The sequence below is a fragment of the Diabrotica virgifera genome, chromosome 7 (genome assembly GCF_917563875.1).
Source record: "Diabrotica virgifera virgifera chromosome 7, PGI_DIABVI_V3a".
Taxonomy (NCBI): domain Eukaryota; kingdom Metazoa; phylum Arthropoda; class Insecta; order Coleoptera; family Chrysomelidae; genus Diabrotica; species Diabrotica virgifera.
Window position 1 is genome coordinate 140,005,415 of NC_065449.1, and position 27,963 is coordinate 140,033,377.

Below are 27,963 nucleotides of genomic sequence, written 5' to 3' on the forward strand. Positions count from 1 at the left end.
CTTCTTCCAGTTCCATGACCTTTATCGATCGTTAGATATCGTGTTTACTACCATATTCGCTATCGTGACTTTATTAACAGCAGCTCTGAATAACGATGTAGGTAGTCTATTTTCCATACCATTGCCTTAGATTTTTCAGCCGTGATGTTCTTCTTCTACCAGGACCACGTTTACCTTGGATTTTTCCCTGAATGATTAAATGTAAAAGATCATATTTTCAGGGTGTCTCATAATGTGACTGAAGTATTTCAGCTTGCGTCTCTTTATTATATTGTCCAGTTGTGTTGTTTGGTTCAGCCGTCTAAGGACCTCCTCATTTATAATTCTGTCGACCCAGCTTATTTTTAGTAGTCGTCTGTATACTCACCTCTCAAAGGTTGTCGAGCGTTTAACCATAGCCTCAGTTAAAGTCCATGCTTCTAATCCATACGCTAGTAGATATAATACTCCATAGTATCTATAATACTCCATACAGGAGTAGAAGCCGAATTGCTATTCTAGTTAAATTTTTGGATTCTGCAATACTTTCTATGTAAATAATATATTCTTCATTCGTAACGATAAAGTCATTAGTTTTCGAGATATTTGAAATTAAAAACAAAGGGGCATAATACATTAATCAAATTAACTGTGCCGTTTCATTTTTAACTTTAAATATCTCGAAAACTAACGACTTTATCGTTACGAAAGAGGAGTAGGTATATATAGTGCAGCCGATATGTGAAACAATTGTGCATTTAATGATAGAAGTATATAATTTGGACCCCATATACTACAAATATAAAGGTTCAAATTTAGATACGAGGCCATCTCAGATTTTGCCTTTTACAAAAATGGCGGGCATTCAAAATGGCGACTATACATATGTCACTAATAGCACGATAACTTTTGAACGAGACGTCAGATTTAATTCAAATTTGGTATATAGTTCCTTTTTTTATGTAAAAGATTGAGGTCTTGAACCGAATATATCGGTTTACTAGAAGTTGTGTTTTTCCTGGTTTTAATGTAAAAATATGTTGTTATTTTTTCAATTCTTTCCCTGTATGTATTAATTTTTCAAAAAGTTAATACCGCCATTGAAAATAGCGTAAAAATATTTTTTAGGAAATATTTTGAACTTTTTAGTTCTGTTTATTTATTTAGCGTATGGCTTAAGTATATCACAGAATATATTTAGATTTATGCATTATACAATGCATCACAAACAGATGTCCAATTTTTTTATATATTCGATTGACCCTTCGGTTGCCATTACAAAGTCTATAGGGTCGCCTGTGTATGCTCTGCGTGGGCAGTCCTGAACAATGTGACTGATCGTCTGTCTTGCAGCGCCGCAGTCACAAGAAGGCGAGGGGAGTTTACCCCATCTGTGGAGGGAGTCGGCGCATCTTCCACAGTTTGTTCGAATTCGATTAAGGGCTGCCCAAATCTTACGGGGACGTTCAAATTCGCCAGGTTTCCCTATGATGTCCGGTAGACTATGGTAATGCGGATCTGTCCTACTTTCCCAGTCTTCTCTCCATCGGGTATTTAAGTCAAAGTTGGATTGCTGCAGCGCTTGAGCAGATTGTAGAGGGGGTAACCTGGATCGGAGACGGTTTCCAAGAATATCGGGGATGTCGTTGTGGACTAGAAGCTGGCGACTGTCCATTATTTTGTTATATTCTTTAACCAATGCATGTTCGCGGCGTAGGTTGGGTGGTGCTATATTACTAAGGGTAGGTAGCCACATTGTAGGGGTGGGTTTAATTGTGCCTGTTATCATACGCATAGTACGGTTTAGTTGGGTGTCGACCAGGTGGGTATGCCTGCTATTTAGCCACACTGGAGCACAGTATTCTGCCACCGGATATATCAGGCCAAGAGCAAAGGATCTTAATGTTGATGCTGTGGACCCCCATGTAGTGCCGCAGAGTTTCTGTATTATATTGTTGCGTGTTTTCAATTTTGCTGCTGTTTTCGTCAGGTGTTCTCTGAATGTGAGCGTTCTGTCTAGAGTAACCACAAGGTATTTCGGGTATTTATTGTGTTTTAACAGCTTGTTATTAAAATACACTCGCAATTCTCTGTTTGCCAACTTGTTGTTTAGATGAAAAGCTGATACTTCAGTTTTTGTAGTACTTGGCTGTAGTCTCCATTTCTTAAGGTATTCGCTGAGGATGGATAAGTCATTCGTGAGAGTGATTTCTGTAGTTTCTAAAGATTGGTGGCTTGTTGCAAGGGTCCAGTCGTCAGCATATCCAAACTTCCGAGATTCGGTTTCAGGCATGTCAGCAATATAGAGGCTGAAAAGTAAAGGGGCAAGGACAGAACCCTGTGGAAGACCATTGTTAAGTTTCATCTGTCTACTCGTCTCCTTTCCCATTATAACCTGGAAGGCTCTGTTGGTCAGCATGTTGTCAATGAGGTTAATTATCTTTCTGCAGGGGATAATGCGGGCCAGTTTATATATTAACCCCTGTCTCCAAACAGTATCATATGCTGCTGTTAGATCTATAAATACTGTTGATGTCTTTTGTTTCTTTTGAAAACTAGCTTCTATAAATTTGTTAATGACAGCACTTGGTCCGTACAGCTTCGATGAGGGCGGAAGCCAGCTTGTTCAATGGGGACATTTTCTAGTATCCTGTGACTAATTCTGTTGAGGAGAAGCTTTTCTAATAGTTTATATACCATGCTGAGTAGAGCTATGGGGCGGTAGTTTTCTGGCTTATCGTTTGATTTGCCCGGTTTCGGAATTGCAATTATCTTTGTTCGCTTAAGTGAGAAAGGAATGTTACCTGACTGAAGTATATCATTAAAGAACATTGCAAGCCACTGTTTCGTGTATGCACCACTGTGTATCAAGAACTCTGGATGGATACCATCAAAGCCAGGTGCTTTACCTGATTTCATTTCTTTCAGCGCATGTGTGATTTCAGAAATAAGTATTCTTGCTGAATATTCGGAGTTCGTTCTGTTCATTTGTTTTAATGCCCTTAAGTCTCTTTTCACGTTGGTAGTATGTGTTCGATCTCGTGGAGCTCTGGATAGAGATACTATATGGGAGGCAACCTTGTTAGGAGACATTTTAGACTCTCTGGATTCCAGCTGGTTAGCTCCTCCAATTTTCCGCAACAAGGACCATGCCTGCCGGCTTGATTTTTTGAAGTCAAGGTTTTCGACAGTCTTTATCCATTTTTGGCGTCTAGCTGTATCGATGTTGTGTAAAAGCTCATCGGCTATTTCTCGGTCACCACTTTCGAGAAACTTCGTGTATAAGTCTTCACATGTTTCAGTCCATCCAGGCACATATTCTTTGCGATACCCCCTAGGGATGGTTTTCTTGGCAGTGCTTATTACTGCGCCCACAAACCTCTCATAATGTTTGCTGGTTGGAGGGACCCAGCTCAAGGTCCGGTCTAGTTGTTCAGAGAACTTCTTCCAGTTTGCTTTTCTAAGATTCCACCTGGGTCGAGGATATGATCTAATTATTGGAATTGATATTCCGATGGTGATAAGCACCGGACGATGTTGAGTATGTGGGAAGTCTGCAAGGACACTTCTCGCAGTTGTTAGTGGTCTGTCATTGGTATCTTTTGAGACAAAACATAGGTCTGGGTTATATTCTTTTCTCCATGCAGCTGATTTAAATGTTCCTCTGTCTTTGGCATCAAAAACTAGGTATGTGTTTTCCTCTTCGGACCATTCTACTAGTGCCTCCCCATTTTTATCATTCGTTGTTAGTTCTGTTAATTACCATTTAATAAATGCATAACGTATCTTCACATGTACCTATGTGCGGCAGATTCGTGCAAATATTATAAGAATTATTGTGCATTTAATGGTAGAAGCATATAATTTGGACCACATATACTACACATACAGGGTGAGTTTTTAGTGCGGGATCGGTCGATAATTCCATAATGGTATAGAATATCGAAAAAGGTTATTAAGAAAAAATGTAGGCAATGATATTTATTCTCCAGGCTTGGAAAATATGTTCATTTCTACAGGGCGATCAATAACTGCGTGATATATCAAACATAATTTTTTAAATGGGACACCCTATATATCTTTCATATTTATATTTCCCTCGTAATTCTTGTTCATATAATATAGGGTTTTCCATTACTGTACAGAGTATTTAACAAGTTATGACCATTTTTATTTCGAAATCCCTATAAGATTAACACCATGTATATAAAGAAGTAATTCATAAATAATAATTTGTTTTATATAATGAGATAAACAATATACTGTAGTTTTTAAATTAAGTTTAATTGAAATCATTGACGATTATTTGTATACAGGGTGAACTACAAAACCAAATTACGATTTGCTCAATTTTTTTAAATGGATCACCTTATATTTTATTTTTTGAAAACATTATATTTATTATACTCTTTCATTTTTATACATATAGCATTCCCTATACTTAAACTCATTACTTTTCGAGATATTTTTAGTTTTCTTCAAATATCGGGAATACATTCAATTTTTCTATTAGAAATAAGTTAGTATTGAGAGATAATTAAACAAAATTATTTTTATTCAAGAAATAACTAACACAAAATATATACCATAACAATATGCAGTAAATGTACCAATAAATTTGATATTAAGAAATTATCAATTTTCCCTAATATACATGAATCGTAAAATTCATACAAATAAAAATTTATTTTGTATATAATAATATAACGAGATTATTTTTATTCAATAAATAACTTACACTAAACATAAATCAAAACAATATACAACTGATGTAACAGTTTTTAGATTGTTATATCAACAGTATTCTAAGCCAAGAAGTGTTTAGTGAAACATTCAATTTTATAAGCACTTTTAAACTACAAAAAAATTACGATTTTTTCATTTTTTTACATAGATTAGCCTATATTTTATTTGTTAGGAATGTTGTATTTATGATACTCTTTCATTTTTATATAGCATCTCCTATACCCAAACTTATTAATTTCTGAGATATTTTTAGTTTTCTTTATTTGCCGGGAATACATTAAATTTTTATTGTGTAATAAAATAACAAATATTTGCATTCAATAAATAACTAACAAAATATATAAACCATAACAATGTTTAATGAAAGTACCAATTAATGTGATGTTAAAGATATAAGTCTAAAGTAAATGTTGAAAATGCCCACCTTCAACGTCTATGCAATTTTGTAACCGATATTCAAATGGCCGAGTCACATTTCTTAACATTTTTGTATTATTAAAAGCTCCACCTATTCTTTTTTTAATATCATCAGGCGTTGTTGGATGCTTCTGGTATACAAGGTTTTTTATATAGCCCCAGTTGAAAAAATCAATTTTGGAAGAACTGGAGCACTGTCGTCGTGTAAAAAACCTCAACCGTCAAAAAAATGTGGGCCAATCACATAATCGCCAACAGTAGCATCTTAAACATTTATAAATCACCTACTAGATTGACTATGAGTGTTAACCAAGTAGGGATTTTTTGATGCATAGTAATGGAAAAACTGTATAAAATTATATTATTAATAACTGCGCGCCACAATCTGCAATTAGGAATGTGTTACTAAAAAATTCTTGGCTTAGAATACTGTTGATACAAAAATCTAAAAACTATTACATCAGTTGTATATTGTTTTGATTTATGTTTTGTGTGAGCTGTTTATTAAATAAAAATAATCTTGTTATATTATTATACACAAGACATATTTTTTTGTAGGAATTTTACGATTCTTGTATGTTAGGGAAATATGATAATTTCTTAATATCACATTTATTGGTACATTTACTGCCTATTGGTATGGTTTATATTTTGTGTTAGTTATTTATTGAATAAAACTAATTTTGTATAATTATCGCTCAATACAACTTATTTCTACTAGAAAAATTGAATGTATTCCCGATATTTGAAGAAATCTAAAAATATCTCGAAAAGTAATGAGTTTAAGTATAGGGAATGCTATATAAAAATTAAAGAGTATCATAAATGTAATGTTTTTAAAAAATAAAATATAGGGTGATCCATTTAAAAAAAAATTGAGAAAATCGTAATTTGGTTTTGTAGTTCACCCTGTATACAAATATTCGTCAATGACTTCAATTAAACTTAATTTAAAAACTACAGTATATTGTTTATCTCATTCTATAAAACAAATTATTAGTTATGAATTACCTCTTTATATACATGGTGTTAATCTCATAGGGATTTCGAAATAAAAATGGCCATAACTTGTTAAATACTCTGTATAGTAATGCAAAAACCTATATTATATGAACAAGAATTATGAGAGAAATATAAATATGAAAAAATATATAGGGTGTCCCATTTAAAAAATTATATGTTTGATATACCACGCAGTTATTGATCACCGTGTAGAAATGGATATATTTTCCAAGCCTGGAGAATACCATTGCCTACATTTTTTCTTAATAACTTTTTTCGATATTCTATACCATTATGGAATTATCGACCGATCCCTCACTAAAAACTCACCCTGTATAAAGGTTCAAATTTAGATACGTGGCCATCTCAGATTTTGCCTTTTACAAAAATGGCGGGCATTCAAAAATGGCGACTATACATATGTGACTAATAGCACAATAACTTTTGAACGAGACGTCAGATTTCATTCAAATTTGGTATATAGGTTTCTTTTTTTATGTAAAAGATCGAGGTCTTGAACCGGAAAAATCGGTTTACTAGAAGTTGTGTTTTTCATGGTTTTAATGTAAAAATATGTTGTTCTTTTTTCAATTCTTTCACCCTGTATGTATAAATTTTTCAATAAGTTAATACTGCCATTGAAAAGAGCGTAAAAATATTTTTTAGGAAAAATTTTGGACTTTTTAGTTCTGTTAATTACCATTTAATAAATGCATACCGTATTTTCACATATACCTATGTGCGGCAGATTCGGGCAGATTCGTGCAAATATCATAAGAATTATTGTGCATTTAATGTTAGAAGCATATAATTTGTACTACATATACTGCACTTTGGTTGCATTGGTGGTGTATTGGCTAAACGTGCAGGGCAGGGTATGGTGCTGATAGAAAAGGCATTCAGGCATCAAATATCCAAAAATCTTTTCAGGCCATAATAATGAAAAGATCTTTCTCCAAACGCAGTAAAAACTTATACTGAAATGATGGCATCTCCTGAGGTAAAATGTTCCGGAAGTAAAATGAGCCTCCGTTCGGATCTCCGGGTGAGGACTATCTCAGGGGGAACACCATTGCAGGTTAGAAAAATCAGGATAGGGTCTTGGAATCTTGGTAGTCTTACAGGTAAGAGTCTGGAGTTAGTGGATGCGCTCAAACGAAGAAGAGTTCAAATTGCTTGTTTTCAAGAAACTAGGTGGAAAGGACAAAGGGCGAAAGAACTAGGTGAAGGATACAAATTGTGGTATGTAGGGAGTAGTAACACTAGAAATGGAGTTGGTATAATTGCTGATAGTGAAATGAAAGATAACGTAGTAGAAGTTGTAAGAACGAGTGATAGAATGATGTCAGTGAAATTTGTAATTGATAAAGAGGTATTGAATGTTGTTTGTGTGTATGCTCCCCAAACTGGTCTGGGTGAGAATGAAAGAAGAGCTTTCTATGATCAATTAGGAGACGTACTGAGTGATATTCCAGCAGAGGAGAAAGTTATAATAGGAGGTGATTTCAATGCACATGTGGGCCAAACCAAGACAGGATATGAAACAATACATGGGAGATTAGGCTTTGGAACTAGAAATGAAGCTGGATATGATATGCTTGAATTAGCAACAGCATTGGATATGGCGATTGTTAACACATTCTTTAAAAAGAGAGAAACTCAACTTATTACCTACAAAAGTGGACAACATCAATCCCAAATAGACTACTTCATGATACGGAAAGAAGACATACGTGAATGCAAGGACTGCAAGGTAATAGTGAGTGAGACAGTAAGCCAACAACATAAGCTGCTTGTTCTGGACATCGAAGTAAAAAGCGAAACTAAACAAAAATATCGGAGAGGACCACAAAAAATCAAATGGTGGCTGCTGAAAGATGAGAAAGAAGGTCTATTCATGAGAAGAATAGTAGAAAATATATGTTGGAACATGAAAGGAAGCCCTAATACAATTTGAAGAAAAATGGCCAGTAGTATTAGAGATACTGCTATTGAAATACTTGGGAAAACGTCAGGAAAAAAGTTTGAGGATAAAGAGACTTGGTGGTGGTCAAACGAAGTACAAGGAAAAATAAAAGAGAAGAGAAAATTATATAAAAAGTGGCAAGAAACCAGATCCGACACAGATCTTCAAAACTATATGGTGGCGAAAAAGGAAGCGAAAGTAGCAGTAGCAAAAGCCAAAGCAGAAGCGTATTCAAACCTATATTATGATCAACTTGATACCAGGGAAGGCGAAACGAAGATATATAAAATAGCCAAACAGAGAGCAAGGAAAGCAAAAGATTTTAATCAGATTAGATGTATCCGTGATGAAAATAATAAAATACTAGTTCACGAAAGGGAAGTCAAAAAGAGATTTTGACAGCTTATTAAATGAAGAATTTGACAGACAGCCTGTAGAGTCAACGGAGACAGTAGCAGCAATGGTCACCAAAATAACCAACGAGGAAGTGGCTCAAGCGCTTCAAAAAATAAAGAAAGGAAAAGCGGTAGGACCAGATGATATTCCTGGGGAAGTATGGAGAGCATTGGGAGAGACAGGAACAAGGTGGCTAGCAGGTCTATTTAATAGAATTATGGAAGTCGGACAAATGCCAGACGAATGGAGAAGCAGTATACTGGTACCTGTTTACAAAAACAAGGGAGATATACAACAATGTACAAACTACAGGGCTATAAAACTGCTTAGCCACACCATGAAAATATGGGAAAGAGTAATTGACAGACGGATACGTGAAGAGACCGAAATATCCGAGAATCAATTTGGCTTTATGCAGGGTAGATTAACAACAGATGCAATTTTCATTATAAGGCAGTTGATGGAAAAATACAGGAGTAAAGAAACAAACGCTCATATGGTATTCATTGATCTTGAGAAAGCATATGATAGAGTTCCTCGAGAGATTCTGTGGTGGGCACTCAATAAGAAAGGAGTCCCTGGTGAATATGTAAAGATTATGAGGGATATGTATGAGGGAGTAACGACTAGTGTTAGGACAGGTGTGGGAGAGACTGATAAATTTCATGTGAAAGTAGGATTGCACCAAGGCTCTGTGCTTAGTCCGTATTTATTCTCATTAGTTTTGGACCAGATAACAGCGAAACTACAGGGTAACATTCCATGGTGCTTAATGTATGCTGATGATGTCGTGTTAGTAGGAAATAGTGAAAGAGACTTAGAACAAAAACTGGAACAGTGGAGACAAGCTCTGGAGGAAAAAGGTTTAAAACTTAGTAGGACAAAAACAGAGTATTTGGAATGTTCATTTAAAGATGGAGCTAGTACAAATAAAATGGTATCTTTGGATGGTGAAATGATTGTGAAAAGCAATAGTTTTAAGTACCTAGGATCGGTATTACAGAGTAATGGAGAAATAGATGGAGATGCATGCAGTAGAATTAGGGCTGGATGGATGAAGTGGAAAGAAGCGAGTGGTGTGTTGTGTGACAGAAAAATTCCAATGAAGCTGAAGGGAAAATTCTATAAAACAGCCATAAGACCGGCTATGATGTACGGAACTGAATGTTGGGCAGTGAAAAAGAAAGAGGAACAACGAATGCATGTGGCGGAAATGAGAATGCTTAGATGGATGAGTGGAGTGACAAAAAAGGATAAAATTAGAAATGAGTATATTAGGGGAAGTCTAGGTGTGGCACCAATTGATGCCAAAATGAGAGAGCATAGGTTAAGATGGTTTGGTCATGTTCAACGTCGAGACGTTAATCACCCAATACGAAGAATAGCTGAAGTGCAGATTCCTGGAAGGAGTAGGAGAGGAAGACCAAAGAAGACCTGGGGGGAGGCGATAAGGCAGGACATGTTGGTAAAGGGGATTAACATTGATATGACCCAAGACAGAATTGTGTGGAGAAATGCAATTAGGGAAGCCGACCCTGCATAGGGATAAGGCAAAGAGAATGATGATGATACTGCACATGTAAAGGTTCAAATCTAGATATGAGGCCATCTCAGTTTTTGTTTCTTTTACAAAAATGGCGGGCATTCAAAATGGCGACTATACATATGTGACTAATAGCACCATAACTTTTGAACGAGACGTCAGATTTTAACCAAATTTGGTATATAGGTTCTTTTTTTGATGAGTAAGATCGAGGTCTTGAATCGGAAGAATCAGTTTAACAGAAGTTGTGTTTTTACTGTTTTTTTTTTATGTAAAAATATGTTGTTCCCTTTTCAAAACTTTCACCCTGTATATATAAATTTTTTAAAAAGATAATACCGCCATTGAAAAGAGTGTAAAAATTATTTTTTTAGGAAATATTTTGAACTTTTTAGATATGCTTATTACCATTTAATAAATGCATAACGTATGTTCACATGTACCTATGGGCGACAGATTCATTTTGAATGCCAGACAAAATCTGAGATGGACTCGTATCTAAATTTGAATCTTTGTATCTGTAGTAGGTATGTGTGGTCCAAATTATATGCTTCTAACATTAAATGCACAATAATTTTTATATTATTATTTGCACGAATCTGCCACACATAGGTACCTACATGTGAAGATACGTTATGCATTCTTATTAAATGGTAATTAATATAACTAAAGAGTTTAAAATATTTCCTAAAAAATATTTTTATGCTCTTTTGAATGCCGGTATTACCTTTCTAAAAAGTTATATACAGGGTGAAAGAATTGGAGAAATAAACAACATATTTTTACAAAAAATAATCAGGAAAACACAACTTCTGGTAAACCGACTCTTTCGGATCAAGAGCACGATCTTATACATCAAAAAAGAATCTATATTCCAAATTTGGTTGAAATCGGACTTTTCGTTCAAAAGTTATCGTGCTATTAGTCACATATGTATAGTCGCCATTTTAAATGCCCGCCATTTTTGTAAAAGGCAAAATCTGAGATGGCGCCGTATCTAAATCTGAACGTTTATATGTGTAGTATATGTGATCCAAATTATATGCTTCTACCATTAAATGCACGGTAATTTTTATAATATTTGCACGAATCTGCCGCACTAATATTATTTTCATAGAAAGTATTGGAGAATCTAAAAATTATGCTAAAACAGCAGTTTCGTCAGTGGCGTAGAATTTCGGAAGGGTAAACCATTCACTTTCCCGTGTCGTACGTCTATAGTGGTAACCAAAAACGATTATTTAGTAGGGTATACAGTACCTACAGTAGGAAAAATGAAAGAATACCCATGAACGAACATATAAAACACGCTGTATTTTCCTGTCACCGTGTCACACAAAAAATTGGCCAGCGCAAGTACATGTAATAATTATTATCACATGTACTTGCGCTGAGCAATTTTCTTTGTGGCACGGTGACAGGAAAATACAGCGTGTTTTATATGTTCGTTCATGGGTATTCTTTCATTTTTCCGACTGTACACTTTCTAACAAGTATGATAAGGATATGTCAAATAGCTTTAAAGTAATGGGTACAAATAGTTCTTAACGTTTTTAAATAAAGAATAAATTATTAAAAAAAAAATAATCTTCTTTTATTCTTCTAATCTTCTTCTAATATGTATGTCTGTTATTGTCAACTTTCGTACTAAGGTAAGTTAGTTTAAATCGACCTATTTTAACCCCAAGAATCTACGGTTAAAATATGGTCCATTTTTTACCAAACACCCTGTATATTTCGATAGTGGTTAACCACACATAGCTACTTCCACAGTTTCCCTTGCATCTGCAGAAAATAAATTTTAGAATTTCGGGGGGTGCTGGAGTAATGGAAGTTTGGATTGGTATCCAAATTGTTTCATGCTTTTCCCAGTCCCAATATTCAGCATAACAGTTTTGCCGATCCACGACTGAACCTGGCGATAAACTCGCAGACGGTGGAAACATAATGTAAGTGTTGGAGGAAGCGATGATAAGGTAAATGTGTTTTTGGTTTAGCCGTATATTTTAATTTGATATTCACAAAGACTATGTGGTGTTTTGATACTTACTATGTGTTTGGATTTAGTACTTCTAACGTCAGTAACAAAGAAAAAATCTTCCTCCTCTGTTATTTCTGCATAAGTAATTGTACGATTTAAAACTTCCCCACTCCTAAAAAAATGTTGCTCATTTAATGGTATAAGTAACTGATTTTAAACTTACAGTGAAATGAATAATTTTCGGCAAGACTCAGATGTAGTGTAGGTTTTGGGTATGGTTCAGTATGTTTCCTAAAGTTGAATCTTGTTTAAGAGAAGGTTTAACTTTACTAAAGAAAAATGGGATAAATTCTCTGAAACATTGGATCAAGAAGTTTCCCAGCTACAACCTTGCGCTGATTCATACGATAAATTTGTAGAAATCGTAAAGCAAGTATCACGGAAATTTATCCCTAGAGGTTGTCGAACTGAGTACATAGCGGGGCTCAATAAAGAATCTAAACCCCTACTTAAATGACACGAACAGCTATATGAAGAACATCGTTTCTCGGAAGCGACAATATAGGCTGGGGAGGAAATGCGATATCCGCCAACAGAACGGAAAGGTGGTGCAAGCTGGTCACGAGTCTGGACATGAAACAAAACAGCAGACGTGCCTCGTGCCTGGAAGCTGATTCGGAATCTTGGCAACGATCCCGCTGCTCCGGCAGTCAACATGACAGAAGTCACACCCGATCAGATAGCCCATCATCGTCTAATGAACGGTAAGACTACATTACAGACGTAAGGTGAGAGCTCAACGGAATATCGACGAAGAAAGAGATGTTCTAGGTACCTCTTTTTGTCTAGAGGAGATGAGAGGCGCGATCCACCAAATGAAAGATAATAAAGCGGCTGGCCTGGACGACATACGAACAGAGCAAATAAAGAACTTTGGACTAAAATCCGTAGAGTGGCTCGTAAAAATGATGAATTGCTGCATCCGTACATTACAAATCCCCAAAATCTGGAGGGAAGCTAGAGTGGTAGGTAGCCCTTTTAACACCAGGGAAGGATCCGGCGGATACAAAGAGCTTTAGACCTGTATCTCTCTTGTGCCACCTTTTCAAAGCCTTTGAAAAAATGATACTGAGCCGAATCGCAGAATATGTGAAGACTAAAATTATTCCAGAACAAGCAGGATTCAGGCCCGAAAAGTACTGCTGCAGTCAAATTTTTAATCTCACCCAACATATTGAAGATGGTTTTGAACGGAAGGAAATAACAGGAGTAGCGTTCATAGACTTAACTGCCGCCTATGATACAGTTAACCATCAACGGCTACTCGCAAAACTCTACGAAACTACAAAGGATTTCCGAGTAAAAAGGTTAGTGAAATGTCTCCTCCAGAATAGACGCTTCTACGCAACGCTCCATTCTAAGAACAGTCGGTGGAGGGACCAAAAAAATGGGCTACCACAGGGAAGTGTCCTCGCGCCGATTCTATACAACATATACACCAACGACCAACCCATAAACCAACAAACAAGACAATTTATTTACGCTGATGATACAGCTGTGGCAGCTCAGGGAAGAACCTTCAATGAAGTCGAAGTGAAACTGGCAGATGCCGTGGGAGACTTAGCTCTATACTATGATAAAAACCCTCTGAAACCCAATCCCACAAAAACCCAGGTATGTGTTTTCCACCTGAGAAACAAGCATGCCCAAAGGCCGCTGGAGGTGGAATGGCGTGGTCAGATGCTGGAACACAACAAGACGCCAAAATAACTTGGCGTCCGTCTGGATAGAACTCTGTCTTACCGATACCACTGTCAAGATGTCAAGAAGAAAGTAAGTGCCAGAAATAATATCATCCGCAAGCTAACTAATACAAAATGGGGAGCACAACCACACACTCTCCGCACTTCTGCCTTGGCATTATGTTTTTCGGCCGCGGAGTTTGGAGGACCAGTATGGGCAAACTCTGCTCACGCAAGGAACGTCGACGTGATTCTAAATGAAACGGTCCGTATAATATCGGGTTGCCTGAAACCGACACCTATCGAAGAGGTATACCCCATAGCTGGAATTGCTCCACCACCTATCAGGAGGAAGGTCACGTCAGAGGTAGAACAGAAAAAGTAGGAGACGGACCGAAGACACCCCTTATATGACCACCAAACTCAGCCAAGCAGACTAAGATCTCGGAAAAGCTTCCTGAAAACATCAAGATCCATCCCCGAAGCGCCAGAGACGCGCCGAATACACCTATGGCAAGCGTCAGCTACCGCGACACATTTTCCTCCCTCAGAGGAAATGGCTGCTGGACACAATTTACCGTATCCGACTTGGAAAGCGCTAAACAGACTAAGAACCGGCGTTTTACGTTGTGCTAGTAACCTGAAAAAATGGGGATACCAGGAGGACCATACCTGCGACTGTGACGCGGTTCATACCAGCCGGCATCTACTATCATGCACAGAGATGAGAGAGACCTGCACAGAAGAAGACTTAATTATAGCAAATGACAGTGCCATCATCTATGCGGCCAACCATTGGAAATACAGAATTTAAAGTTGCTGGTGTTCCGGACACGGAAAGTAAGTAAGTAAGTTGAATCTTTTAACATGGACTTCATATCATTTCAATATTAATTTTTCAATGTAATGAAAGAAAAAAAAAAAAAAAAAAAGAAAAAGAACACCTTTTTAAGTGACTGTGGCGTAACCATACCGTGTGAGACTTGGAAACAATATATAGGCCTGGATCCCGCGTACAAAAAAAAAAGTTTATTAACAGCAAGCTGAAAATAGTAGTTTAAAGGTGTCTAGTCAGACAAACTTTGACGTAAGGGGACACTGGAACAGGAGAAATTTTAATTGTGGAACGTGATTTTAATTGCGAAACGTGTCATCCTGACAAGTTTATGATTGTGAAAACTAGCAGGTTGCTTGTAAGTTTATTCAATAACAAACTTTATATTATAATATATGAAAAAATGTTTGTCCGACAGATATGTTGGGCATTTTAATAGGTCCGACACGTAGACCATGTAAAATCGACTGCAAAGACTAACGTTGTAAGCAGCATTTATGATATTCTTCACAAATGATAAATCAAGATACCAATTTCTTTGATTTTTTTTATGCATGCGACATTTTTTCAATATAAGCAATGTAAACTGCAAAAGATCATATACCCATTGTCATAATAATCAAACAAAGAATACGTAACGAGAAAAAAAAAATCATTCTGAGCAAGAATAGCTTTTAAAAAAGTGAAAAAATAGTGTATTTATAAGGTCTCTAAACCCAGCAGAAGTAGAATTTCTAATTTATAACCCCAGCTAATGAAAAATAGGTTTATTTTCATCAATTTCCAACTCGAATATTTCAACGTTAATGACCAAAAAATTAAGACATTTTTGGGGAAAACTCATGACAACTTTTTTAAAGTGTTTAAAAAATCTTTATTTTTGTTTTTCTTAAAAAGTTTCTAGCATCAAACAAAAGTAAGCAAGCTACGCTCAAAATAAAGTTAGAAATAAAGTAAAGCAATACGAAAACGCTCTAAACGAGATACGCAGATTTCGAGAAGCCATGTTTTTTTTTATTTTTTTTTTATTTAATTTAAAAGTATTTGGCAATCTGTTGAGTGTCAACAATAAACAAAAGTAATGACATTGACTAAGGACAAGAAGGATTTTACCCACTGGTAAATAGCCCAGTAAATGAACGGGAAATTTGGCGATACCGTGTAATTTTCAGGGGCAACTCCGAATTGCATGAAAATTTGGATTTAGGTTCTACTTACCCTCCACTTCAAAGTTGAAATTATGCCGTTGGTTGCTTTTACTTGGGGGGTGACAGTCACCCCTTCTCGGGGGTGAAAAAACATACGTTCAAGATAAGACAGGAAATGGATAAATGGACTGATTTTAAGCAACTTTTGTTCTATAGAGTTTTTTACGTAAGTCGATACTTTTCGAGTTATTTGCCATTGAAAATGTTGATTTTTCGACAAAAAAAACTACGTTTTCAGACGGTTTTTCGCAAATAACTCAAGAAATAAATATTTTATAGAAAAAAATACCCCCAGCAAAAGTGTAGCTTATAAAAAACCCAAAAAAATGGTGTATCAGTAAAGTCTATCAATCAAATAAAAACAAGGTTGTAGCTCATGAAAAATACGTTCTTATTCGTCTAATTCGAAATCACCGAAAAATTAAGCACTTTTCGGGAAAAATCCATTTAAACTTTTTTAAAGTGTTTATAAAAAGCTTTGTTTTAATTGTTAACAAAAGTTTTAGCATTAAAAATAAGCTAGTGACGCTCAAAATAAAGTTGGCCCTCTGTTTTTTTTTTGTAAAAAATCATGAAAATCTCGCCATCTTTAGCTCCCCAAAATGAAATTAATCGCTACCGGTTTACAAACAGTTTACTTACCTATCTATTCTTTATATGATCTGTCAGTATCACCGGTTTAAAGTGTTTATTTTTGAAAGGGTTATAATTGAGAAAGCTTGAATGGGTCACTAATCACAAGTGTATGCAAATTTTGAACAGCCATATCTTAACCAATTTTTGTCTTACAGAGAAACAAAATGAAACTAGCATATTTATAATAGCAAAACCTACATTTTTTTACTCTTTAAGATTTTTCTTATCACTAATACTTTTTAAGTTATTTTGAAAAAATGAAATTTTTCAAAAATTTTTAGAAAATTTTTTTTTACTATGAAACCAAATGTTTTCAAAAATAAGCCCTTCAAACCAACCAAACTTACATATCATATAAACAATACACATACAGTTAAAATAGATGGTAAAGCCAAACGATTAATTTCATTTAGGGTGCTAAATAGAGGGAGGTTTTCACGATTTTTTTTACCAAAAAAAGGGGCCAACTTTTTTTTTAGTGTAACTCGCTTATTTTTGATGTTGTAAACTTTTGTAAAAAAAACAAATAATAAGCTTTTTTTCGATATGTTGTAAACTTTTGTAAAAAAAACAAATAATAAGCTTTTTTTCGATACTTTAAAAATTTTAATAAGATTTTCCCGAAAAACGCTTCTTTCTTCGGTGATTTCGCGTTGAACTATTCGATTTGGAATTAGACGAATAAGAACGTATTTTTCATGAGCCGCCACTTTGCTTCTGCTCAATTTGTAGACTTTGCTGGTACACCATTTTTTTCGTTTTTTCATAGGCTACCCTTTTGCTAAAAATATTTATTTCGATAAAATATCTAGTTTTTGAGTTATTTGGGAAAAACGGTCTGAAAACGTAGTTGTTTTGTCAAAAAATCAACATTTTAAATCGCGAATAACTCGAAAAGTATTGACTTACGTAAAAAACTTTATAGAAAAAAAGGTGCTTAAAATAAGTCAATTTATTCATTTCCGGCTTTATTTTAAACACGCGTTTTTCACCCCCCGAGAAGGGGTAAATGTCACCCCCCAAGTAAAAGCAACCAACTGCACAAATTCAACTTTAAAGTGGAGGGTAAGTAGAACCTAAATCCAAATTTTCATGCAATTCGGAGTTGCCCCTGGAAATTACACTCCAAAACGGTCATTTATTGGGCTAAAAATCAAAGTTCAATTTTTATAAAGTTATGTAGAAAATAATTACATTTTATAACTACTAACTAATTAGTTGAAAAGTTTACTCTAAATGGTAAGTCCAGTGGTTTGAACCTCTTTAACCTACGCTGTTCTTAGAAATTGTCTAAGAGGTTAAGTGCAAACTGGTTTTCATGATCCTCCAACTTATCAATGTTGTACGCTACGTTTTGTGATGACTTCTTGTACCATATCCATTTTAAGGTCTCGATGAATAATTCTGTTGTTGATGTACCAAGGTGCATTAGTGATGGTTCTGAGGGTTTTTGATTGGAAGCGTTGGATGATTTCGATGTTGGAGTGACTGGCTCTTCCCCATAGTTCCAACCCATATGTCCAGATTGGCATAAGTATTGCCTTATAGAGCAGAAATTTATTATCCAGAGATTGTCTTGATGAACGGCCCATTAACCAATACATATTTCTGAATTGGAGACCTAGTTGCTTTCTCTTGGTCCAGATATGTTTCCTCCGCATGTGAGACTTCTGTCCAAATAAATACCAAGATATTTTACCTCGTTGGCTGATGGCAATTGGTGATTGTTTAGAGTTACAGGAGGACAAGTTCCTCTTCGTGTTGTAAATGTAACATGAATAGATTTTCCTTCATTGACTTTAATTTTCCATTCCAAAAACCAATCTTGTATTCTGTCTAGATACGCTTGAAGGAGATACGAGGCATAAATAAGGTCAGTGTGTGAGGGTAGGATTGCAGTATCGTCGGCAAATGTTCCTAGCATCATTTCTTCTATAGGTGGTCTCTCCTCTAGTGATTCTTGAAGAGTTGGAGGTATATCTGCGGTAAACATGAGATACAAGGTAGGTCCCAGCACGCTACCCTGTGGTACGCCAGGTTTGGTAGACTAGAGTTTGGAGAAGCTATGTTAAAATTAAAAAATAACAAAGCCTATGGGTCTAATAATCTATCTGCCGAATTTTTTAAAAACGACGGAGACCCTGTTTTCAGATAATAAACATAATATGCTGACAGGTAGTACGCAACGGCTCCAAAGGATGATGGATAATAATGTAGAGATATGTAACAAATACGGCCTAAAACTAAACTCGAAGAAGACAAGAATAATGATCATTAGTACGAACATCAACATAACTCCCAAATTACAATAATAGACCTGGGCGCATTTAGTATTAGTACATTTGGACGTTGAGAGGTGAATTTTTTTTGCAGAAATTGCTTAAAAATAACTCAAATAATAAATAATATTTGAGTTATCCTCCCTCTCAAAAAGGTCCGAAACATTGTTTAAATAATCAAAATGTCAAAAAATTAAGGAAAAATTCGAATTTTTTCTTCGTTTTTTGATTATAACTTTAAAAGTATTCATTTACGGGAAAAGTTGTACCGACATAAAAGTTGCGCAATTAAATTTCCTACAATATGAATTAGTTAAAAATTTAAAAAATAGTCACCCTTGTTGCAGAAAAGCAATAATTGCGAAAAAATTATACAAAAACAAGTATTCGCATTTTACGTTTTTTAACCATTTATTATGCTGCATTTAGGACCTTCATATTTTACCCAGAAAAACTATATGATACAGTAAAACAACACTGCAAATTTCATTAAGATCATTTCATTAGTTTGATTTTTGTGGAATTAAAATATTAAAATACAGCAAAATGTAGAGTAAGAAAATAATATATTAGATAAAGATTGGAAGAAATTTTGGTGGAAATCAACTTGTGTGAATCGAACACCGCTCTCCTGCGCATAGCACCAAAAAGTCATGTTTATTTAAAAAATTTCCTAACGCCGTGGTAATTAATCGATTTTAATTTTGCCAATTTCAAATGAAAGGTACAGTACACTTCTATAAGCAAAAAAAAATTCAACTTGCTATCTGCTTTATTTTCAGTCTTGCAACATTTTAAAGAAATGAATTTTTTTTTGCAAGACCTGGATTGCAAAATTTATTTTGCAAAATCTATTAAATTGATCGTAGTGAAATTTACAGTGTTGTTTTACTATATCATAAAGTTTTTCTGGGTAAAATATTAAGGTCGTAAGTATAGCATAAATGATTGAAAAACGTAAAATGCAAATACTTGTTTTTGTATGTTTTTTTTTCGCAATTATTGCTATTTTGCAACAATGGTGACTACGTTAAAAATTTTTAACCAATTCTGTATTATAGGAAATTTAATTATGCAACTTTTATGCCAGTAAAACTTTTCTCAGAAATAAATAGTTTTAAAGTTATAATCAAAAAACCAATAAAACAATCGAATTTTTCCTTCATATTTTAACATTTTGATTATTTAAACAATGTTCCGGACCATTTTGAGTGGGAGGATAACGCAAATATTATTATTTGAGTTATTTTCAAGCAATTTCTGCAAAAAAAATTGAGTGACCTCTCAACGTCCATCTCAAAACAGATGCGCCCTGGATTATAAGCGACAGATACACTGTTACAAAGAGTGGAATAAATATGCTATTTGGGCTATACAGTAAATACCGACTTCTACAATTGATTCTACAAGGCAAGATTGAAGACAAGAGAGGACCTGGACATAGACGTACATCCAGGCTGGCTATTTTTTAGTAAGATGACAAGATATTTAGAAGATAGGCACCTTTAGCAGAAAAATAACACAAATCTGGCCACGGATTGAAAGCTATGTATATTGTTTCCTCATCACAAAAAAGAAGACAAGATTGTGTGTAATAATTATCTAGGCATCACACTACACACACACACACACACACACACACACACACACACACACACACACACACACACACACACACACACACACACACACACACACACACACACACACACACACACACACACACACACACACACACACACACACACACACACACACACACACACACACACACACACACACACACACACACACACACACACACACACACACACACACACACACACACACACACACACACACACACACACACACACACACACACACACACACACACACACACACACACACACACACACACACACACACACACACACACACACACACACACACACACACACACACACACACACACACACACACACACACACACACACACACACACACACACACACACACACACACACACACACACACACACACACACACACACACACACACACACACACACACACACACACACACACACACACACACACACACACACACACACACACACACACACACACACACACACACACACACACACACACACACACACACACACACACACACACACACACACACACACACACACACACACACACACACACACACACACACACACACACACACACACACACACACACACACACACACACACACACACACACACACACACACACACACACACACACACACACACACACACACACACACACACACACACACACACACACACACACACACACACACACACACACACACACACACACACACACACACACACACACACACACACACACACACACACACACACACACACACACACACACACACACACACACACACACACACACACACACACACACACACACACACACACACACACACACACACACACACACACACACACACACACACACACACACACACACACACACACACACACACACACACACACACACACACACACACACACACACACACACACACACACACACACACACACACACACACACACACACACACACACACACACACACACACACACACACACACACACACACACACACACACACACACACACACACACACACACACACACACACACACACACACACACACACACACACACACACACACACACACACACACACACACACACACACACACACACACACACACACACACACACACACACACACACACACACACACACACACACACACACACACACACACACACACACACACACACACACACACACACACACACACACACACACACACACACACACACACACACACACACACACACACACACACACACACACACACACACACACACACACACACACACACACACACACACACACACACACACACACACACACACACACACACATACTCGTACAACCCCAGCCCCGGGGAACATATGTGTACCAATGGAAAAGTGGGACCCACATGTCCGAAGATCAAACCGGTCACACTCCGTAATGGAGTGGTACCTATCTGACCCTTAAGTTATACCACCACCCCTCCCCATTGAAGGACATACCGAATGGGGAGGCGTTGTACTTAACGTTACTTTAGATGCCCTGGATAATGGGACATCCTCTGATTTACTTCATGTGGTTAAGCCACCTGATTTTAGGGGTAGCTAGAAGAGCTTTTCTCCCTATTGCTCTACCCTCTACCATTGATTATATTATATTATCTAAATCAGATATACTATAGGTACATGCATATATGTATAAATAGTTTTGATTAACTTACTTTGTAGCTGTAGCGATATTAAACACAGGCTTTAACATACCACAGTGTTTGGCTTCGTCAATCCATTCCCTCATTATTTTAAATGGTGAGGTATTTGGTGGGACCTCCATGCAGGCAAGTCCAATTTCGTTAGAGGCCATACTAGAAGTATTTTTTGTTCTAATTAAGTTTCGATAAGACTTTAAATTTTCGTTGACATTTGCATGATTTATGAAAAAAATGTCAAAACACATAATAATTTGAATGTAACAAAGTATATTTATTATGTAGCTAATTAGAATAAACACAATTTTGATAAATGTTACTACAATGACATTAATTACAGGTAGATACAGTCGGAAAAATGAAAGAATACCCATGAACGATCACATCAATCACATATTTTGAATTTGATGTTTTTTTTTTCATAAATAACAAATGAGAGAGATAGATTATTAATAATCTAAATAATATGTGATTGATGTGATCGTTATGGGTATTCTTTCATTTTCCGACATTTTTCAATAGTGTGAATATTTTTATATAAACAAAAAATAGAACAGTCAATTTAAAATTTAACAGTGAATAGGGATGTTCACAAAAAATTAAAAAGTCATTTCAAACATGTAAAACGATTAAGAAACACCCTAGGAATAATTGTCCAAAATTTCAACAAAATTGAAAAAGCCTTTCTATAAAAAATCTTTATTAGAAATCTAGCATTATTTTAAATTTCAAGAACGCTTCTCTATTGGCCTGACGTCACTAGTTGCATACCCCAAGCGCGCGCCATTCTCATAGTGTTACTGTTTACCTGTTTGACGTTTCAGGTCATTTTATTTTGTTCTCTTCTTGTTTTATCAGGGTTAAAGTGGAGTTATATAGTGAATTTGTTTAGTTTAAAGTGGATAGACTGTTTGTAAGGACATATTTTGGGTTTTACAAAAATAAACAAATAAAATGGAAGGTTTTCAGAAAGCCGATTCGTATAAACTACCGACTGTAGTGTAGATGTAACAATGGTGTATGATTTATTGGCATCTTGTAAAAAAATAAATCTACCACAGCTTTACTGAGTGTATATTCCATATAATTTACCATGTCTTCTTTAAGCTAAAAAAATAAATGCTTAATACTCCACAAAAAAAATAGAAAAAGTTGTATGCATGCATTTTACGCATGCATATTGTATATATACATTGGCTGGTTATTACTTTACCTTGGTTAGCTGTATTAAAAATATTTTTATTCTTCTTCATGTGCCTTGTCCATTGTGGACGTTGGCTATCATCATGGCAATTTTAATTTCATTTGAGGCGTTTCTGAATAACTCGATCGATTTTTGTCCAAATCATTGGCGTAAGTTTTTAAGTCATGAGTGTCTTTTCTTCCGGCTCCGCGTTTGCTCTCTATTTTACCTTGCGTTATCAGTTGGAATATACGATATTTATCATGCCTCATGATATGACCGAAATATTTAAGATTTCGTTTCTTAATTGTAAAAGAGATTTCTTTTTGTTTTCCCATTCGACGCAATACCTGTACGTTGGTGTGGGTCGCCCAGGATATTTTGAGGATACGTGGGTACACCCACATCTCGAATGCCTCTAGCTTTTTCATTAATGTTTCCATTATTGTCCAGGCCTCTGCGCCATATAGCAAGACCGGAAATAATAACATTTTAGCAGCCGCATTTTTAGTGGGAGAGATATTATGTCGCAATGGGTGAAAATATTTCTCATGCATGTTGTAAAATGTTGCTATGTCCTTTTCAACTCTAGATCTTATTTCGGTTGTTTCGTATTTCGAGTTGACAACTGTTCCAAGGTAAAAAATATTTTTGAACTTGGGTATTATACAATTTCATTTCAACCAATCTTTTCACTAAATTATTAATGATTTTAATATAATATAAAGTCATACCTACATTCACAGGTAGTTATTTCAAGGTTTACTTTTACTGTATGTATTATTAGAATCCCGTTTTTAGGAATATTCCAGTTTAAGGAATACAAATTTGAGGTCCCGAAACTTTTTCATTTACTCTTTAAGGGGGTAGGTGCAAAATCTTGGTCCAATGCTATTTTAATTCATTCATTTTTTTCGAATCCTGAGAAAACTAATAAGCATTTTTGAAAAATGTAAATGCAGAAAGAACAATTACATTATTGCCAAGGGCCGAAAGTCTCTGGAAAACTTCTATAATGTTTATTTTATTAAGTTAGTTCTTTAAGCTAGTTATTTTAAGTTCTAGCTGCAACAAACCATTTCTTTTTCTGTTTTAAATTGGCTGGGACGGTAATAAAAATCTTGTCAGAACTGTTTTTTGATGTATTTACACACCCAGGAACAAAACACCACTTATTTGGCTTTATATTTAATAATTAAATACGTAAAAAACTGCGCACATTCAAATACACTGAGTAAATAAGTATACAAAACTAGTCGTCGATCAAAGACGTTACGACTGCTGACGTCACAGACCGTAGCCTCGCTGCATGGTACCGTTTTTCTAGCCTCCAAGAAAATCAACATTATGAACTCATTTATCTTAAAAAATATACATTTTTAAACAGTTTTATGATTGTTACGTTTATATATACCTTGTAATCTATTGAATTTAACTATATTTAAAAATTAGTGAACATCCCTATTAATTCTCTCTTTAATTTTTATTTTTGTAGCTTTCTATTGGTCAGAATCTCCTATGACTGAAATATTCTAGCAAATACGTCCGTCGTGACGCTGATAATTTCACTCCAAAACTGTCATTTACTGAGATATTGGTGTATTCATGCATTGTTTATGACGACTTACATTTTTCATCTTTATTGGTATAGAATAAAATAGAACAAAAATTACTAATTACATTAGCATTATTATATGAGATGAACAACTTTCTTCGTGCACTATCTACTATCAGCGAATATATCTACAATTTTATTAATTCGGATGGACAACTTCATTTTCAATATTACACTGCTTAAAAACGTATGTATGCAAATAATATAAGAACACATTTTTAGACAACAAGATGGGGCCCTTGATATATTGGGACCCCCGTAAGCTTCATGCTGCGGGGGCCTCTATTACGCCTCTGGAAAATTGTATCGAAATATTAAACGTAGGTAAAGATTAAAGAGAAACCCCATTTCTAGATTTAGAAATATTTTTCTAAAATTCGGCAAATTACAATTCTCAAATCTTTCAATAGTCACGTACAAAGTATTATAGTTTATTGTCGTCACCCATAAAAGTTCGTGAGACCGGAAATGATTAAGTTTCTCGATATGAGATGATTCACTTGCCGAATACGTCGATTTAGAAATTTATGTTTTTAAATTTAAATACACATAGTAAAATCATATTACCTATAACAGATTTTTACATATCAGACGACAAGATGGGGCCCTTGCTCGATTGGGGCCCCCCGCAAGCCTTACCATATTTTAAGAGTTCATTTGCTATTTGATCTTCCCCTGGTGACTTTCTATTTTTTTATTGGTTTAATCCTTGCTTCACATCTATTTGGGAGATTTCGGTCTTTTCATTAGTTATTATATTTGGCGTTTCTGGTAAAGATTCTTCGTTTTCTTTATGTGTTCTATTTCAACTAGTTCTTTCATTTCGATTCTTTGTTGTCCGTAGAAATCCATCTCTATCCATCATCCTTTTGTGAATCTTTCCCAGTACCTAATCTGTTTTTGTTTTTCTTAACAAATGATGAGTTTCAGTTCTTACTCTTTTCTAGTCTTCATATCATTCATTCGTTTTTTCTGACTTATATTTTAGGAAAGCTTTCTTTTTTTGGTGACATTTTTGTTTAACCTCTAGTGTAAGCCGTGGTGTTTTCGTTGACCACTTTTTGTTGCTGTTTATTATTTTCGTTCGAAGAGCTTCTCGGACAGCGTCCAGAATATTTTTCTTAATTTTCTCCAGTTAGTTTCTACATTGTTTTCATTTTAGATATTCTCCATTTTCATTTTCTGTTTGCCTAGCCTTTTTTGATATAATAATTTTATTTGAATGTATTTGTCATACATAATATTTTTGTTCTCTACTAACAATTGATAATTTTTATAAACTTTTTCGTCTTTAGAATAATTCTATACGAATAATAATTAATTATTATATAATTATAATAATTATTATACGATAATTTTTGTGAAGTTAAGATGTATCCAAAAAAGAAAGCATGGGCATATCAGTCGATTTAGGGCAGATAGGCAGATACGCAGATAGTACCTACCTATTGACAATTCCTCAAGCATTACGTTTTCGTTTGTTTTTATTCTTCATGCATTATTAAGGTTTTTAACTGGATATCGAATGTTATCTCTTCTATTTTATCCTTCTTTTCTCTAATTACACAGTTACAAACAATAAAAACCAAAACATAAACGACCTAGTGATCTGAAACATCAATCTAGCGACACTCTCGCGTGTATTTGGGAAACGGTGTCGTGAGTACAACTCGAAATCCTTCTGTGGAAGATATCAGACACAGACAGACATTCACCAGCTGACGAAGAGGTAGTACTCGAGCGCGCGGTACTCGAGGATCTCTTGGGTTAGTATTATAATAGTACTGCGTAAAGTGGTTTAACGGAAAGTTGGTTATATACGGAGTGTTACAGTTTTGTGTGTGTTTTATGAGGATTTCTTAACGAAGATCCTACTGGAATTATAGGGTAAGCGTTCACTAATGTAGTTATAGATTTATAAAAACTTGCTATATTTATATAAATGTCACCGAAATAATAGTATATCATTTCATGTGTATGTAAAAATGAATATTGCAAATAATAACATATACCTTTAAAAACATTAAATTTTAATTTATATTAAAAAATAATGAGAAATATATACCTAAATAAAGATTTTTGTTTACAAAGATTAGTGGAATCGAATTTAAAATATACTATTTTTTTATAACGATAACTTTCTATTCATTAATATTCTTTATAATATTTGAATAGATCGTTAAATGCATGAATAATATATTATAGGCCCGGATCCCGCGTACCAAAAAAAAGTTGACTAATAGCAAGCTGAAAATTTGTTAATAGATTAACGGTGTCTAGTCAGACAAACTTTGATATATGGGAACGCTGGAACAGGGGAAGTTTTAATTGTGGATCGTGTCATCCTGACAAGTTTATGATTGCGATTATTTAATTCACAGAGATTCTAACCAGTAGAAAGCTACAAGAATAAAAATTACAGCGATTATTATTTCATTCATAGGAGATGCTGACCAATAGAAAGCTTCAAAAGTAAAAATTACAGCGATTGTTTTTTAATGATTTTAGCTTCCAATCATGTAGCAATATTTTTCATCACGTGTTTAATTCTGTCCAATTAGATTATTATTACATCCGTAATTTTCTACCGTAGAAAATTACAGTGGGAATTTTTTGAAGTAGATTGTTTCTGTTTAATTGCAGTTTCCTAGTTTTGACAACTGTCACATCTAAGAAAATATCCATAATAAACTTTTAGTTCTGCATCTATGCCAAATTGTCAGGAGGAGAACACAAATCGGCAAATTGAAGCGCTGGAATTTACTTCGGTAAGATTATTTCAGGAATAAAACTGTATTTAAATGATTTTAACTAATATTTTATTAATATCTTCTTCTAAATATTTGCTAAACTGTGCTGTTCAAGTTGAAAAATGTGTGACATTAATTGGGATCAATGTCACTGAATGTTTTTATACAAAAACTTGAATTTTATATGTAAGTACTAATAAAACCTTACGAATATCACACGACAGTAAGAATAAATAAGAAAATAATGCTCCACTGTTTCTGAAACTTGGTGTCATTAGGCAATAGCCTACAAATTAAAACTGTCATAGTGTCACTCGGAAACAAATCGATAATTTTAGTGCTCT

The 27,963-nt window shown here is 35.0% G+C and overlaps 2 protein-coding genes across 2 annotated transcripts in view; one reads left to right on the top strand and one right to left on the bottom strand.

Moving 5' to 3' along the window:
* Positions 1 to 22,325, bottom strand: part of LOC126888062 (pyridoxine/pyridoxamine 5'-phosphate oxidase-like) — a 95,355-nt gene extending 73,030 nt beyond the window's left edge. The window contains exons 1-2 of the mRNA XM_050656079.1: positions 22,087 to 22,325; positions 12,100 to 12,202 (exon numbers count right to left, since the gene is read on the bottom strand). Coding sequence (XP_050512036.1) covers positions 12,100 to 12,202; positions 22,087 to 22,319 — 336 coding nt within the window. The 5' untranslated portion in view covers positions 22,320 to 22,325. The remainder of the gene's footprint in view (positions 1 to 12,099; positions 12,203 to 22,086) is intronic.
* Positions 22,326 to 26,590: 4,265 nt separating this feature from the next.
* The window catches only part of LOC126888063 (atrial natriuretic peptide-converting enzyme), a 331,414-nt gene continuing 330,041 nt past the window's right edge, over positions 26,591 to 27,963 (top strand). The window contains exon 1 of the mRNA XM_050656080.1: positions 26,591 to 26,756. The gene's annotated coding sequence lies outside the window, so the exon portion shown is untranslated. The remainder of the gene's footprint in view (positions 26,757 to 27,963) is intronic.